Here is a 16,925-nt window from a genome sequence, read left to right as displayed (position 1 = left end):
GTCCTCAAGTTCCTATAGAAATGCTATAATTATGATGGTGATGATTACTAATGCTACTGTCAAATGCATGCTCTGTTTGTTTTCATCATGTTCACAACAGATTTAAACCCTCAATCAGCTACATGCAATTAAAATGCATATTAGTTTCTCTGTCATTGACATTTGTTCATATTTGATAAGCAATGCTGAGAACTGATTTTCCATTATCAGCCTATCAAATCAGCCTTACTAAAGAGAGCATTTTCCTCTGCTAAAACACATACAGCCATGCTAATCCCTCCCACACGGAGGACTTTCCTTCTACCGAGTTTCCTAAAAGAGGTGCATGCTAATAAACGAAGGACTGAAGCATGACTAAAACTTCATTCTGAACAGGAAACGCTGTTGCACTTCTTGGATCCATGGATCCAAGAAAATATTTAGGGGCATCTGTTTCCATTTTAAATTGTGCCACCCTCGGGTTGCCAGACGGGACGCGGGTGGCGCTGTGGGTTAAACCACAGAGCCTAGGACTTGCCGATCAGAAGGTCGACGGTTCGAATCCCTGTGACAGGGTGAGCTCCTGTTGCTTGGTCCCTGCTCCTGCCAAGCTAGCAGTTTGTAAGCACATCAAAGTGCAAGTAGATAAGTAGGTACCGCTCCGGCGGGAAGGTAAACGGTGTTTCTGTGTGCTGCTCTGGTTTGCCAGAAGCGACTTGGTCATGCTGGCCACATGACCCGGAAGCTGTATGCCGGCTCCCTTGGCCAATAAAGCGAGATGAGCGCCGCAACCCCAGAGTCGGCCACGACTGGACCTAATGGTCAGGGGTCCCTTTACCTTTAGGGTTGCTAGACATCTGGGGAAACCTGGATGTGCCCTCCTTTTGGGTGCCAACATGCCCATCCTGGCAGATTTTTACATTTTAAAGGAAATGTCTGGGTTGGGGGGGCATGTGTATGTTTCAGAGGGCCCTGTACCCCGGAAGCAGAAGCGCTGCAGTGGAGTGAGGCTGTCGCAGCAAAGATCAGGTCACAGCAAGGATTGGGCTTGGGCTGCTCTGCACACCGCAGGCACTGCCAACCCGAGTTGGGAAAGAGGCATGGGGAAGTGGCAGCAAGGGCTCTGTGCACCTCTTTCCCCATCTCAAGCTGGCAGCGTCTTCAAGATATGGCAAACCCTATGCAACCTCCCCGAGAATTGACCTGTGAAGCAGCTACGTCTCTTAGCGGTTTCTTGCTTCACTTGCTAAACTGCATCGCTTCCATGTGCCGACACAACTGTCAAGCCACTCAAATGTTATCAGTGTATTTACTTCTCTACCTGCAGGCGATAGTGTTCTTTGCAGCCAGATTAATCTGGCAGCATGCAAATGTCAAACAAGATCTGGAAAACTAATGCTGGGCTGACAGCGCAGCTGAATGAATGTTGACTCTAAAGTAATTCTCATTGTGCTCAGTAATCCTTCCTCCTTAGCAAGCGTGTTTAGGGTTTGCTCTCTAAATAAACTGTGAAAGTAAGTGCAGAAGCAGTATACAATAAAATTACCGTATTTTTTGCACCATAACACTCACTTTTTTCCTCCTAAAAAGTAAGGGAAAATGTCTGTGCGTGTTATGGAGGAAATGCCTACGGGTGGCATGCTTACGGATTTTCCTCCTCTAAAAACTACGTGCGTGTTATGGTTGGGTGCGTGTTATAGAGCGAAAAATACGGTAATATGGGCTTGTCAACCAGCAGCCTGTTTGGGCTTGTCAACAAGTGTGTGTTTTTTATAAAAAAAAAAAAATCTGGCAAAGTTTTCACTGCACATCCCTGGTTTGATTCAAAAGCAGTTTTCCATGTTTCCTCCGTGTGTCAGCCAGAGCTAATGGAAATTGCACTCCGAAATATCTGAAGGAAACCAGCTTGATGAAGGCTGCTCTTACTACTGCAGGCTACTGAGCACGTAGAAGAGATTTTGTGGGGTGAAATAAAGTTTCAGCCCCACACTTTTACAACTGCTGCATAGAGTAGGTAGCCCACCCCACCCCCCGGCTCCACTACAAGAATACAGTGGTACCTCGGGTTAAGTACTTAATTCGTTCCGGAGGTCCGTTCTTAACCTGAAACTGTTCTTAACCTGAAGCACCACTTTAGCTAATGAGGCCTCCTGCTGCCGCCGTGCCGCCGGAGCACGATTTCTGTTCTCATCCTGAAGCAAAGTTCTTAACCCAAGGTACTATTTCTGGGTTAGCGGAGTGTGTAACCTGAAGCGTCTGTAACCTGAAGCATCTGTAACCCGAGGTACCACTGTACAGAACTAGGCCACCCTTTATTTACAGGATTATCCGGAGGTTTAGAGTATGTTGCCAACAATATGCTGATGACGCAAATCTCTATTTCTCCTTTACATCTGCAGGCATGGCAGTGGAGGTGCTGGACGGAAATGTCTTGCATCGGAAATGGAAACAAGAGCCAACAAACTGAAGCTCAATCCAGATAAGACAGAGACCCTGCGAGTGGCAGTTCCCCAGACTGGATGGCTGGGAGATTGCCAGCTCTTGATGGCGTTACACTCCCTCTGAAGGAGCGGGTATGCTGCTTGGGGTTACTTCTGAATCCCTTGCTGTCACTTGAGGCTCAGGTGGCGTCCGTGGCGCTCAGTACCTTCTATTAGCTTTGGCTGGTGGCCCAGCTGCACCCCTACTGTATCTGCAAAGGGACAGCCTAACTGCTGTTGTTTATGCTTTGGTCACCTCTAGGTTAGATGACCGCAACGTGTTATACGTAGGGCTGCCTCTGAAGACTGTTCAGAAACTTCAGCTGGTGCAGAATTTGGCAGCAAAGCTGCTCACCGGGGCAAAATAGTTTTACAGTCAGTATTACACTGACTAAACCGACTGCCAATTAGTTTCGGGGCCCAATTCAAAGTGCTGGTTTTGACCTACAGTGGTGCCCCGCAAGACGAACGCCTCACGAGACGAAAAACTCGCAAGACGAAAGGTTTTTTCGTTTTCGAGTTGCTTCGCAAGACGAATTTCCCTATGGGCTTGCTTCGCAAAACGAAGCTTGCCCCCGCACCCCGGACCTCTTTTGAAGCAAGGGGCGGCAGGGAGAAGATCGCTTCTCCCCGTTGCCAGCCCCGCAATCTCCGGGGACAGAGGGGAAGGCGCGCGCGCGCCTTCCCCTCTCTCCCCGGACCCCTTTTGAACCAAGGGGCGGCAACGGGGAGAAGCGATTCTCCCCGCTGCCCCTTCCCTTGCTTTAAAACAGGTCCGGGGACAGAGGGGAAGGCGCGCGGCGCTTCCCCTCTGTGACCGGACGGTCTCCATAGGAACGCATTGATTGATTTTCAATGCATTCCTATGGGAAACCGTGCTTCGCAAGACGAAAAACTCGCAAGAAGAAAAAACTTGTGGAACGAATTAATTTCGTCTTGCGAGGCACCACTGTATAAAGCCTTAAACGACTCAGGACTCTATGAATGATACATAGGCTTCTACTCTAGATGAAGACTGTCTGTCTGAGCTTGCAATTCCCTCCTTGTAAGAGCTACGAAATTGGAAGCAAGCCATTTTTTTTCTTGCAATAACTTTTATTTACAAGTTGATTGGGGATAGCAGGCAGGCACCCAGACAGAAAGAAGCCCGCAAATGCTATTAGAAGTCTTCGGTACTCATAGCAAAACAGACATCGTAAAAGCCTGTTATTGCAAAACCTCTCCAGAGTTTGCAGAAGTGCGGAGATGCAAAAGGCATACATAAAGTCTTGCGACGTAAACAGCACATGGTTTACCTTGACCTCCACAGAGAAAGGAGGAACGCAGGCATTTTCGGCTCTCCCCACAATGACTTCCTCCAGCGGGTCCCATTCGTTGTATGAGCAAACAGGGCAGTCCTCGGGAACAGGGTCAGGGGCCTTGTTATTTTCATCAGCAACAGCACAGGTCGTCTGGGAGGCTGCAGCTGCGTGGGTGCTCTGGAAAGTTCGCTGCACCCATCCTGTGAAGACGCGTCCAAGCTTTAATGAAAAAACAAAAAGTGGGGGGGAGGTCGTCACTTCATTAATTTAGATTATTTAAACATCATTCTGCTAAGCGAGGAGCCAAGGGGCTAGACCCAGTGGTGTAGCGTGGGGGGTGCAGGGGGGGCCGGCCACACCGGGCGTAACATCTGGGGGTTAGGGTTAGGGGGCGCAAATTACTTGCCTTGCCCCGGGTGCTGACAACCCACGCTATGCCACTGGCTAGACCTCATGATCTTGACAGCGCACACACACACATACACACCCACCCAAGAAGCTCCATCCTCACAGCGGCCAAGACAACGATTCTCTTCTAGGGAAGAAAGGTTCTCCATTTCATTTGCCTCGAGTATTTGAATGGCAAGATTCTTTATTATTATTATTATTAAAGATTTTCTTGTTTTACAGAAGTATGTGTAATGTCTCTCGTATTTCTTCCATGTAACATTTTTACAAATCAGTTTCATTTGTTGAGACATGGGGGGGGGAGATGGGTGTGGGGGGGTCGGGTGGCGATGATAATAATAATAATAATAATAATAATAATAATAATAATAATAATAATTTATTATTTATACCCCGCCCATCTGGCTGGGTTTCCCCAGCCACTCTGGGCGACTCCCAACGAAACACTAAAGTACAATAATCTATTAAACATTAAAAGCTTAAGCTCTATTTTGCTTAATGTCTGTAGGGTTTGCTCATGCAGGTTCTCTGCTGTACATTTGTGTTTCTTTGGTGGTGAGAGAGGTTGGGGTTGGCCTAGGGCAGGGGTCTGCAACCTTTAAGACAAAAAGAGCCACTTGGACCCATTTCCGAAGAAAAAAAAACTGGGAGCCGCAAAACTCGTCATTATAAAAATAACTTTTTTGTCACTTTTTTATTATTTCTTTGTTTGACCCCTCAGAATTACTCCTCCTCATAGAAATAAACGTTAAATTTACAAGTTACCTTTTTGTGTGTGTGTGTGTGTGTTCTTCACTCCCCTTCAAAACAGTGACCAGCGTACATGCCCCCTTTCAATGCAGTGACCAGCGTACGTGCCCCTTACAATGTAGCGGGCGGGTGGGCGGCCGGAAAGGTGATGTCGGGACAGTGCGTGACTAACGCACGCACCGCCCCCATGCGACGTCACAGCCAGTACAGCGCCCGCCACAGTGGGGAGTGTCGGGGCACACAATGCGCCTCCTCCCCTCGCTAGTATCCGCCCCGGAGCCGTGGCAAAGGTGTAAAAGAGCCACATGCGGCTCCAGAGCCGCGGGTTGCAGACCCCTGGCCTAGAGTGTAGTTGTTTGTTTGTGATTGGCTGTAGTGATCTTTGTTTTCGTGTGGGGAAAGATTCTTTTTTAAAAAAGAAAGTAAATTTTAGCGCCTCGCCCACTTGCAAGCAGGTTCATGCATGATCTGTGCAAATGAACTCATGTGTGAGATTGCTTGCACCAGCAATGTGCAGAATCGTGATTTCTTTTCCCTGTGAGCAGGAACATCGCAAGTGCTCGAACATTCACCTGAATGCACAGTGAGTAAAAGTGGGGGGTGGGCATGCCTGCAAGCCCCCACGCCCCGCAATATCTTTCAGCTGCTCTTCATATCTACAATTAGCAAAGAAAGGGAAATGGTTCGAAGGGAGGTTTCAAAGCACGTTCAGTCAAAGACACTTTTTAAAAGCCTTCAGCCCTTCATGCTAGTTGCACAAAAATCAGAAGACTAATGCTGAACAGCGCAATTTATTTTCCTGTGCTTGAAGAGAACTCTCAAGCCTCAAAGCACAAAGACCCAGTTCAGGAAACCCAGCTTAGGAAAAAGGAACGAGCTCAAGCACTGAAGAAGAGAAGAAGAGTTTGGATTTGATATCCCGCCTTTCACTCCCCTTCAGGAGTCTCAAAGCGGCTAACATTCTCCTTTCCCTTCCTCCCCCACAACAAACACTCTGTGAGGTGAGGTGAGTGGGGCTGAGAGACTTCAGAGAAGTGTGACTGGCCCAAGGTCACCCAGCAGCTGCATGTGGAGGAGCGGGGAAGCGAACCTGGTTCACCAGATTACGAGACTACCGCTCTTAACCACTACACCACACTGGCTCTCACTGCTGCCTTCTTGTGCTCATAAAAAGTCCCCAAGAAACTTTATGTTTTTCTGAAAATGCAGTAAGTGAAATCAGGTGCAGGCACAAAAGTGTACACAAGTCCCGTCCCCAACACCCCAGACCAGAAGCATGGGACCCGATTTGGGTTTGCTCTGGGCCCCACAAACCCTCTCAGCAGCTCCACAGGAGGGGCTGTGTTGCATGCAAGATCCTGGGCAGCTGCACAGGGTACCTATTTGCAGAGGGGGAGTAAACGCAAAGCGCTCGTGGAAGGGGAGCAACTGTGCCGACTGCCCTATATCACCAGAAAACATTCGGTGGAGCGGGGCCAGGAGCTGGCGTTTCATGAATTGGACAGCGAGCAGTAAGAATTTCAGCACCGGGAGTGAGCAGTCAACAAAAGCTGCTACTGTAAACGTATCCAAGCTAGGAGATGACACAACACACCTCACCGCGGAGAGGGATCTTTACAAAAGATGGTCTGCTACAGAGCCACGGCTCTCCCCATACTTCCAACATACACTCCAACATTTCTCCGATGAAAATAGGGAAGTCCTATGTCATTATTATTAATATTATTATTATACCTGTATACCTGAAGGAGCGTCTTCACCCCCATCATAGAATCATAGAGTTGGAAGAGACCACAAGGGCCATCGAGTCCAACCCCCTGCCAAGCAGGAAACACCATCAGAGCACTCCTGACATATGGTTGTCAAGCCTCTGCTTAAAGACCTCCAAAGTAGGAGACTCCACCACACTCCTTGGCAGCAAATTCCACTGTCGAACAGCTCTTACTGTCAGGAAGTTCTTCCTAATGTTTAGGTGGAATCTTCTTTCTTGTAGTTTGGATCCATTGCTCCGTGTCCGCTTCTCTGGAGCAGCAGAAAACAACCTTTCTCCCTCCTCTATGTGACATCCTTTTATATATTTGAAGATGGCTATCATATCACCCCTTAACCTCCTCTTCTCCAGGCTAAACATGCCCAGCTCCCTTAGCCGTTCCTCATAAGGCATCGTTTCCAGGCCTTTGACCATTTGGGTTGCCCTTCTCTGGACACGTTCCAGTTTGTCGGTGTCCTTCTTGAACTGTGGTGCCCAGAACTGGACACAGTACTCCAGGTGAGGTCTGACCAGAGCAGAATACAGTGGCACTATTACTTCCCTTGATCTAGATGCTATACTCCTATTGATGCAGCCCAGAATTGCATTGGCTTTTTTAGCTGCTGCATCACACTGTTGGCTCATGTCAAGTTTGTGGTCAACCAAGACTCCTAGATCCTTTTCACATGTACTGCTCTCAAGCCAGGTGTCACCCATCTTGTATTTGTGCCTCTCATTTTTTTTGCCCAAGTGCAATACTTTACATTTCTCCCTGTTAAAATTCATCTTGTTTGTTTTTGCCCAGTTCTCTAATCTGTCAAGGTCGTTTTGAAGTGTGATCCTGTCCTCTGGGGTGTTAGCCACCCCTCCCAGTTTGGTGTCATCTGCAAATTTGATCAGGATGCCCTTGAGTCCATCATCCAAGTCGTTGATAAAGATGTTGAATAAGACCGGGCCCAAGACAGAACCCTGTGGCACCCCACTAGTCACTCAGTGTCCATCCTTCAGCCCGGACACTGAGATCCAGCACCAAGGGCCTTCTGGCGATTCCCTCATTGCGAGAAGGCAGGCTACAGGGAACCAGGCAGATGGCCTTCTCGGTAGTGGCACCTGCCCTGTGGAACGCCCTCCCAGCAGATGTCAAGGCAATAAACAACTATTTTACTTTTAAAAGACAACTGAAGGCAGCCCTCTTTAGGGAAGTTTTTAATGTCTAATGCTGTATTGTTTTTAATATTCAGTTGGAAGCCGCCCAGAGTGGCTGGGGAAACCCAGCCAGATGGACGGGGTATAAATAAATTTTATTATTATTATTATTATTATTATTATTATTATTATTATTATTATTCTCTTTTTACCCCACCCATTTGACTGGGCTGCCCCAGCCACTCTGGGCAGCTTACAACATATATAAAAACATAACTAAACATTTTAAAACTTCCCTATACAGGGCTGCCTTCAGATGGCTATGAAGTTGGATAACTCATTTCTCTGATGAAAATAGGAATGTCCTAAGGAAAATTGGGACATTCCGGGATCAAATTAGAAACCGGGATGGCTTCTGTAAATCTGGGACTATCCCTGGATATTTGGGACTGTCCCTGGAAAAGAGGGACACCTGGATAATAAGAATAAGAATAATTTATTTATACCCCACCCATTTATCTGGGTTTCCCCAGCCACTCTGGAGGGTCTGTTCCAATTAACGTGAGACATGCAGGAAATTGTCTGGCACAATCCCCCTGATGTTTATGTAGTGATGCTTGACTGGTCTGGAACTCCCTTCGCTGCCTGAGGATTGGAGCCATGGTTGTCTTGCACTGCTCTTCATCCAGGCTGCTTCACCTTGTCTCAAGGGGTGGAGAAACTCTTGCAGCCCATGAGCCAAGTTCCATTCTGGGCAACCTTCTGGGTACCACATGTCAGCAGTGGAAGGAGGCAACAGTCATCAGAAAAAAACATAAATAATACCTTTTGTACAAGGCTCGTTTCTAGACACACTCATGCATCCCTCTGGTCACAGCTCAAGGACTCATTCCAGCCAGGCAAAATCACTCAAGCAGGGTGCAAAGTTTGAAATTCACCAGGCGCGTTTTGCAGCTGGTTTTTGGCCACTTGCAACCAAGTGAAAATGCCCGGGGGGGGGGGCAGAATGCTGCCTAATGCATGGGTAGGCAAACTAAGGCCTGGGGGCCAGATCCAGCCCAATCGCCTTCTAAATTCGGCCCTTGGACAGTCCAGGAATCAGTGTGTTTTTACATGAGTAGAATGTGTCCTTTTATTTAAAATATATAAATGTATTTATTTAAAATGTATCTCTGGGTTATTTGTGGGGCCTGCCTGGTGTTTTTACATGAGTAGAATGTGTGATCTTATTTAAAATGAATCTCTGGGTTATTTGTGGGGCATAGGAATTCGTTCATATTTTTTTTCAAAATATAGTCCGTCCGCCCCCACAAGGTCTGAGGGACAGTGGACAAGCTGCCCGCTGAAAAAGTCTGCTGACCCCTGGCCTAATGTCTCCACCATCTGGAGGTATGTCCCTGGAGATCTTATAAATAAATAAATAAATAAATAAATAAATAAATAATACCCCACCTATCTGGCTGGCTTTCCCCAGCCACTCTGGGCGGCTTCCAACAAAAGATTAAAAATACATTAAAACATCAGTCATTAAAAACTTCCCTTGACTGTCTTCACACACATCAGCAACACATCCTGCAGAATTTTTTACCCATTATATTTCATCTGCACAATCAGAATGAATTTCAGGAACCAAAAAATCACATTGAAAAATATGACTTTCAAGCCGTTTGGCCCAGAAATGGCAGCTAGGCATTCCGTTTTGGCAACACTGACCCTGGTTTAAGGAGCCATTTGGTGCCTAGCTTATATATCTGAGTTTCTAACACTGCCTGCGGAGAGTGGGGTGCAACTGGGAAGGGCCGGATAGGAGGCTTGGAGGGCCACATTGCAGGGGCTTATCTTCCTACCCAGAATGTAGAATATAAGGGAGAGAGGACTGGCTCCAGCTCTCCAGTGCCTGTGTACACAGTGGAAGGCACTTTTCTGTAGCTGGGGCATCTACCTCCATTCAAGGCACAACATATAGGGATATACGCTTGGCTTGCTCCCCCCCCCCAAAAAAAAAAAACTGTTCCGGCATAACTGGATCAGGCTTGAGGGCAATTTCTCCCTGCTCTGCAAAGCTGAGCATTCCAAATACTTAAAAGAAGCTGGTTGCAGTTGTTCCACACCAGCTGTTGGGAAAGGCTAGACAGCAAAGCTGCAGATGAGCAAATATGCCCTATCCTGTTGCAGACTGTTAATGATCAACATTCCCCGACCCAATATGGGAGGGGTATGCATGCCTGCTGGCTCAGCAAAAGAGAGGGAACGGTGGGAGGGAAATAACCCTTCCCTATGTGAGGCGTGGGACGCGGGTGGCGCTGTGGGTTAAACCGCAAAGCCTAGGACTTGCCGATCAGAAGGTCGGCGGTTCGAATCCCCGCGACGGGGTGAGCTCCCGTTGCTCGGTCCCAGCTCCTGCCAACCTAGCAGTTTGAAAGCACGTCACAGTGCAAGTAGATAAATAGGTACCGCTCCGGCGTGAAGGTAAACAGCGTTTCCGTGTGCTGCTCTGGTTCGCCAGAAGCGGCTTAGTCATGCTGGCTACATGACCCGGAAGCTGTACGCCGGCTCCCTCGGCCAATAAAGCAAGATGAGCGCCCCAACCCCAGAGACAGCCACGACTGGTACTAATGGTCAGGGGTCCCTTTACCCTTTACCTTTATGTGAGGTGTGCTGGCAGATGCAAAGGGAAGCCACACAATTGAAAGTGTTGCCTCCCCCCCCACCCGCCCAAGACAGATATGATCTTGGCTCTAACACAAGAAGACATCAGCAGCATCTACAGTAAGAAAGGGAAAGGGTAAAGGGACCCCTGACCGTTAGGTCCAGTCGTGGACGACTCTGGGGTAGTGGCGCTCATCTCGCTTTATTGGCCGAGGGAGGTCATGTGGCCAGATGTGGCCAATATGTTAGCTGTAATTGTACTTTAAGGAACATACAAACTCTTCTAGATCATACCAACATCCTCTCTGGTCTTGCATTCTGCAGCCAGCCAGAAGTTAGGAGGGATGTGGTTGGCTCTGTGGTCTAAACCACTGAACCTCTTGGGCTTGCCGATCAGAAGGTTGGAGGTTCGAATCCCCGTGATGGGGTGAGCTCCTGTTGCTCTGTCCCAGCTCCTGCCAACCTAGCAGTTCGAAAGCACGCCAGTGCAAGTAGATAAATAGGTACCACTACTGCAGGAAGGTAAATGGTGTTTCCATGTGCTCTGGTTTCTGTCAAGGTGTTCCGTTGCACCAGAAGTGGTTTAGTCCTGCTGGCCACATGACCCGGAAAGCTGTCTGTGGACAAATGCCGGCTCCCTCAGCCTGAAAGCAAGATGAGCGCCGCAACCCCAGAGTCGCCTTTGACTGGGCTTTTTAGGAGGGGCTGCAGCCCAGTGCACGTAGCATCTCCTTTGCATGCAGAAGATTCCAGGTTCATTCCTGAGCATCTCCAGGTGGGGCTGGGAGACAAGCCAGTCTGGAATGCCGGAAGGCTGTTGCTAGTTAAGAATGGACCTCCAGAACAAATTAAGTTCTTAACCCGAGCTACCACTGTATAAGGCAGCTCAGTACAGTGGTACCTCAGGTTACATACACTTCAGGTTACAGATGCTTCAGGTTACACACTCTGCTAACCCAGAAATAGTACCTCAGGTTAAGAACTTTGCTTCAGGATGAGAACAGAAATCCTGCTCCGGCGGCGTGGCAGGAGGCCCCATTAGCTAAAGTGGTGCTTCAGGTTAAGAACAGTTTCAGGTTAAGAACGGACCTCCAGAACGAATTAAGTACTTAACCCAAGGTACCACTGTATAAGGCAGCAGGACAGGAGCGCAACAGCAGCCTCCCTAAATGTATGTTCCAGCAAGTGGTATTCAGATATCGCCTCTGCTTACCGCAGGAAATACATAGCCAACTTCACAACTAGTAGACATGGACAGTCTGGGGCAGGAGAGGAAGGAATCTCTTACAGCTGTCAACACAACTGCTGTGTGTCAATCTGAGAAGAATGGCACACCTTGAACTTTGACACCTCCCTGGTAAGACAAGGCGCGTTGGAGGCTAACTTCTTACCTGATAGTCCACAATGCTAAAGTGCACATTCCAGGACTTGAATTTAAGTCCTGTTGACAAGGCGGAACCTTCTTTCAGTTAACTCGCTCACAACAGATTACAGTGGTACCTTGGTTCTCGAACTTAATCCGTTCTGGGAGTCCGTTCGACTCTGGAAACCGTTCGAAAACCAAGGCGCGGCTTCCAATTGGCTGCAGGAGCTTCCTGCACTCAATCGGAAGCCACGTTGGACGTTGGGCTTCCAAAAAACGTTGGGCTCCCAAAAAACGTTCGCAAACTGGAACACTTACTTCCGGGTTTGTGGTGTTCAGGAACTGAGTTGTTTGACAACTAAGCCGTTCAGGAACCGAAGGTACCACTGTACACACAAAAGCGCAGAAGGAGACAGTTGAGCGTGTTCACATCACGTACCTACTGGGCATTCTTAGTCAAATCGGATTTACAAAATAACACCCATCATTGCTTATTTGAAAAGATCCATCCCTGCCTTTCCACTAACTGTGCCCAAAGCAGCTTTACCAAGATGGCCACCTGCCATGGATGTTCTAGTTGAGATTCCTGCTCTGCAGGGGGTTGGACTAGATGACATTTGGGGTCGCTTCCAGCGAGGCTTCCACAGAGCCTAGGATTTGCTAATCAGAAGGTCGGCGGTTCAAATCCCCACGATGGGGTGAGCTCCTGTTGCTCAGTCCCTGCTCCTGCCAACCGAGCAGTTCGAAAGCACGTCAAAGTGCAAGTAGATAAATAGGTACCGCTCTGACAGGAAGGTAAACGGCGCTTCCGTGCGCTGCTCTGGTTCGCCAGAAGCGGCTTAGTCATGCTGGCCACATGACCCGGAAGCTGTACGCCGGCTCCCTCGGCCAATAAAGCGAGATGAGCGCCACAACCCCAGAGTCGGTCACGACTGGACCTAATGGTCAGGGGTCCCTTTACCTTTACCAGCTCTACAATTCTATGATTCTACATGACAAGAGAGGGGCCTAGGAAGCAACAGAGGAACACAGGAAGCTGTCGGGCCATTGGATCCACCTTGCTCAACATTGTCTATGTTGATTGGCAGCAGCCAATTGAGGGTTTCAAACAAGATTCTCTCCCAGCTCTACCTGGAGATACTAGGAGGTGAATATGTGTGCAAAGCAGATTCTGTACCACTGAGTTGCAGCCACGAGGAAAGCAACCTTTACTGTATATTATATATATTCAGGGTGGCTTCCCAACCTTTCCCTCTCCATTTCAGCACCCTCTGTGTCACACCCACCATTTCACAGCTCCATTCAATAGTTTAATCCTCCTTCCTTCATATTTCAATCAAGACAGACCCCATCACCACCACCGCTGAATTAAAGGTTTGCTTTCTAGGGTCCAACAACACACGTACCTCATTAGCAAATTACTGTTTAGCAATGCAGGTTTTGCCACGAGGAAGCGGTATGGAAAGGGGTTGATCAGACACAGATTTAGGGGAGCGCGAGCAGTTCGATTGCACGAGGCATGGGGACTTGGGGGCGCCACAACTATGATGTAGAATGGGGGGCACTGAATTTTGCTGCTGAAGTTTAAGACCCCAGGGTCCGCTGCTGGGTTGATTATGTTGCTTTGGTTAAGGATATGCAATACGCTTGTTTGCAGTAATTGTGTGAGAAACCTAGCAATCCAGAGAAAGGTAAGTTTTCTCCCCAATTTATCAGTACAGTGGTACCTCAGGTTACATACGCTTCAGGTTACACACTCCACTAACCCAGAAATAGTGCTTCAGGTTAAGAACTTTGCTTCAGGATAAGAACAGAAATCGGGCTCCAGCGGTGTGGTGGCAGCAGGAGGCCCCATTAGCTAAAGTGGTGCTTCAGGTTAAGCACAGTTTCAGGTTAAGAACGGACCTCCGGAACGAAGTAAGTACTTAACCCGAGGTACCAGTGTACACATTTTCCCCTCTCACCTCCTGCATGCATGGGAATGGGAATGCTCTTGCCACAAATTTGTGTATTTGGATACAGCACACGGTCACACTTTCATACTGGAATCATCCGTCCATCCATCCAACCAACCAACCACAAAAAGTATTAATTCCTCAGACGCAGCCAGGAAGCATATATCTAAGCCTGTATGAGGACCACCCCTTTCCACCACTTTGACCATTTTTAAAGCTTACAGTCCCTGACATTGTGAAATGGTACATATATGCACACAAAGGGTATGCATTATTTTGTAAAAGTAGCATACATGATGCTCTTCAGCTGGTACCGAACCCCATGCCCAATCAGCCGCTTTAAAACACACCTGCAGCCCATCTGTCTCTCTCACCTGCCCTGCATATGCAATCCGGACATATACACAACTCCACAGAATATGAAGCTCCGACTCTTGCAATTATGATTATTGCAAGGATTGCAGTGCGAGCAGAGACTGGCTTGGTTAAGGTTAGTGCAATGTGATCATCAGCTCAAGAAGAAGAAATTAGGCAATCTTCACAAGCTGTTTTTTCTTTTATGCACACATAAGCATCAGGTTAAAAAATATATATTTTATACCCTACAAAGGGCCAGAGATGAGTAAATGACTAGCTGGAAGCAATTTGGACAATGGGACGGGGGAGGGGAAGAGTTTCAAGTGAATTTGGATTTGCTTCCCAAACTTGTAAGCAATATTTTAATTTAAACCATTCACACACATCCCCAAATTATGGAATGTTGGAGAAGTTGAGTTATGGAAATAGTTCTATAAAAATGGAAGCATTGCCTTGGGGTTTTTTTAAGGCATTTAAACCCGAAAGTTAAATATATGGTCTTAAAAATTCATATTCAGCAAGGGTAGCTCTCCAATGCAAATTTCAAAAGCAAGAATGTGCTTGCGTTGGAAATTCCAAACATTCAGTCCTGACTTTTTGCCAGATTCCACTTTTCTCTCAAGACACGCACACTCCTTCCAGTCCCTAGAAAGAAGAATTAAGAGAAGCTGTTAATCATAGCCCGGCCCCTTTCCGAAAAGGAGAAGATAAGAGCGTCTCCAAGCCTCAGCAAAGTCACGCTCATACTCCGTAAGTCCTGCTCTGATGAGCAAGCAGCGTCTAGCGGCGAGAGGAATGCACTCTGCACATGCACAGATTCACTTTCCCCCCAATCATGTCCTTCTTCCTCCCAAATTAAGTTCTGGTTTAAAATACTGTTTAGGGGGCTTGCCTTGCCTAGAAAGTAGTCGAATGTTAATTTATTAACACCGTCCCAAGGGAGAGAAACATTTCATTGCAAATTCTAGCACGTTTTCATGGCGCAAAGTGAGACGGGGTTGTTTTTAAAGAAAAAAATATTTTAAAAATATACTTTTGTTAAAGTTGCACCCATATAAATAGAGCGCACGGCCTCGATCCTTGGAGACCTGTTCTTTCCTCCCCTTGCCCAGAGCGAGCCATCCGAGCGCCCAGGTCATTCTGGGTTTAAGATCGCGCGCACCGGGGTCTCCGCACCTACCCTGGACCCGATGTAATGCACGGCTTCGGCTCCCCGGCTCCCTCCTCGCAAGCACCGGACGCGCAGCATCCCTCTCTCTCCGCGGCTCTGGCGACAGGAATGATCCCTCTCTCGTCCCCTCCGGGGAACACACAGCACGCCTAACCTAAACAGCGAAAAGCGAGAGGCAGTGGGGCGGCCGCGACCCTTTATAGCAGCTGCCGCCTCGCGATTGGCTGGCCCAAAGCGATGGGGCGGAGGGAGGCGGTGGGCGAGAGCCCCAAATTAGCAAGCGGCGTCCGGCCAAGGCGCCTCCGTTGCCTTTTATAGCCTCCAGGGGCGCCTCTCTGGCAGGGATGAATGGGGAAGAGGGTGAAAGACGACCATTCAGACCCGCCCCTCACTCTTTTCTAAGAAAGCCACGGGGTGTGTGTGTGGAGTACGGGGAGATCTCTTGTTTTCCGTGGCTGGATCTGTTGCACCGTGCAGCAAAAGGAAGTGGTAGAGCACCCCCCCCCACCCCCGGACTGCACCACTTCAGACTCCACATGGAGGATGCAATTCTCTGCAATGTTTCCCCACTTCAAAATGGATGAGGGAGCCTGCTAGCCTGTGCCCGAGAATATAAGCCCCTTTAATAGGATGTGTAGCCCTGCAAAAACTAGACCCGTTGGAGTTAAGAGACATGGCAGCCTTAGCTTTGTTAATTTCAGTGGGTCTGCTCTAAATAGGGTTAGCATTGGATAAAGCCGGTCATGGTACTTTAAAAGGTAAAGGGACCCCTGACCATTAGGTCCAGTCGTGACCGACTCTGGGGTTGCGGTGCTCATCTCGTTTTATTGGCCAAGGGAGCCAGTGCACAGCTTCCGGGTCATGTGGCCAGCATGACTAAGCCACTTCTGGCGAACCAGAGCAGCACACGGAAACGCTGTTTACCTTCCCGCCAGAGCGGTACCTATTTATCTACTTGCACTTTGACGTGCTTTCAAACTGCTAGGTTGGCAGGAGCAGGGACGGAGCAACGGGAGCTCACCCTCTTGCAGGGATTCGAACCGCCGACCTTCTGATCGGCAAATCCTAGGCTCTGTGGTTTATTTTTTTTTTAATAGATATTTATTGAGAATTTTCCATTTTAATACATTAAAAAGCCAAAAAGAAAAAACAAAAGAAAAATTAAAAACATATACAGTTTACAATCCTTATTTTTCTATAACATATTTCCCTGACTTCCCCACACCTCCCCTTCTTATATTCCAATTCAAATTGTTAGTTCAACAAGTTCTTATCCCCAATTTTTAACCTTTTTACATTTAATTCATTTAAAAAACCAATTTTACCTTATAAACATCAAAATTTATACATCAGTACTCATTCTTAAATCCTTTTTCTAAAGTCGACCCAAATTCCCTTCCACGAATTTCCCACTTTTCATAGTAATAACAAAACAGAATAAAAAGAAAAAGACGAATTATGATTATGCACCCTTTGGATCCCCAAACCCCACCCCGTCCCCTTTCCCGGTTTCAATCCCCAACAAATGTCCATCAGTCTTAATCTGCTGTCAGCCTGGAGATCTCACGTCCGAGGCTCTTAATTGTCTCTCAGTTCCTCTCTGCCGGTTTTTTTTT

At 47.8% G+C, this 16,925-nt stretch overlaps 1 protein-coding gene across 3 annotated transcripts in view; it reads right to left on the bottom strand.

The window, feature by feature from the left end:
- Positions 1-15,467, bottom strand: part of GATM (glycine amidinotransferase) — a 36,177-nt gene extending 20,710 nt beyond the window's left edge. For all 3 annotated transcript variants that reach the window (XM_082198704.1, XM_082198705.1, XM_082198706.1), the window contains exons 1-2: positions 15,319-15,467; positions 3,755-3,979 (exon numbers count right to left, since the gene is read on the bottom strand). In XM_082198704.1, coding sequence (XP_082054830.1) covers positions 3,755-3,979; positions 15,319-15,387 — 294 coding nt within the window. In that variant the 5' untranslated portion in view covers positions 15,388-15,467. The remainder of the gene's footprint in view (positions 1-3,754; positions 3,980-15,318) is intronic.
- Positions 15,468-16,925: the final 1,458 nt, after the last annotated feature.

The sequence above is a fragment of the Podarcis vaucheri genome (genome assembly GCF_965113315.1).
Source record: "Podarcis vaucheri genome assembly, chromosome: 14".
Lineage (NCBI taxonomy): Eukaryota > Metazoa > Chordata > Lepidosauria > Squamata > Lacertidae > Podarcis > Podarcis vaucheri.
This window is presented reverse-complemented; position numbering and strand designations above follow the sequence as displayed.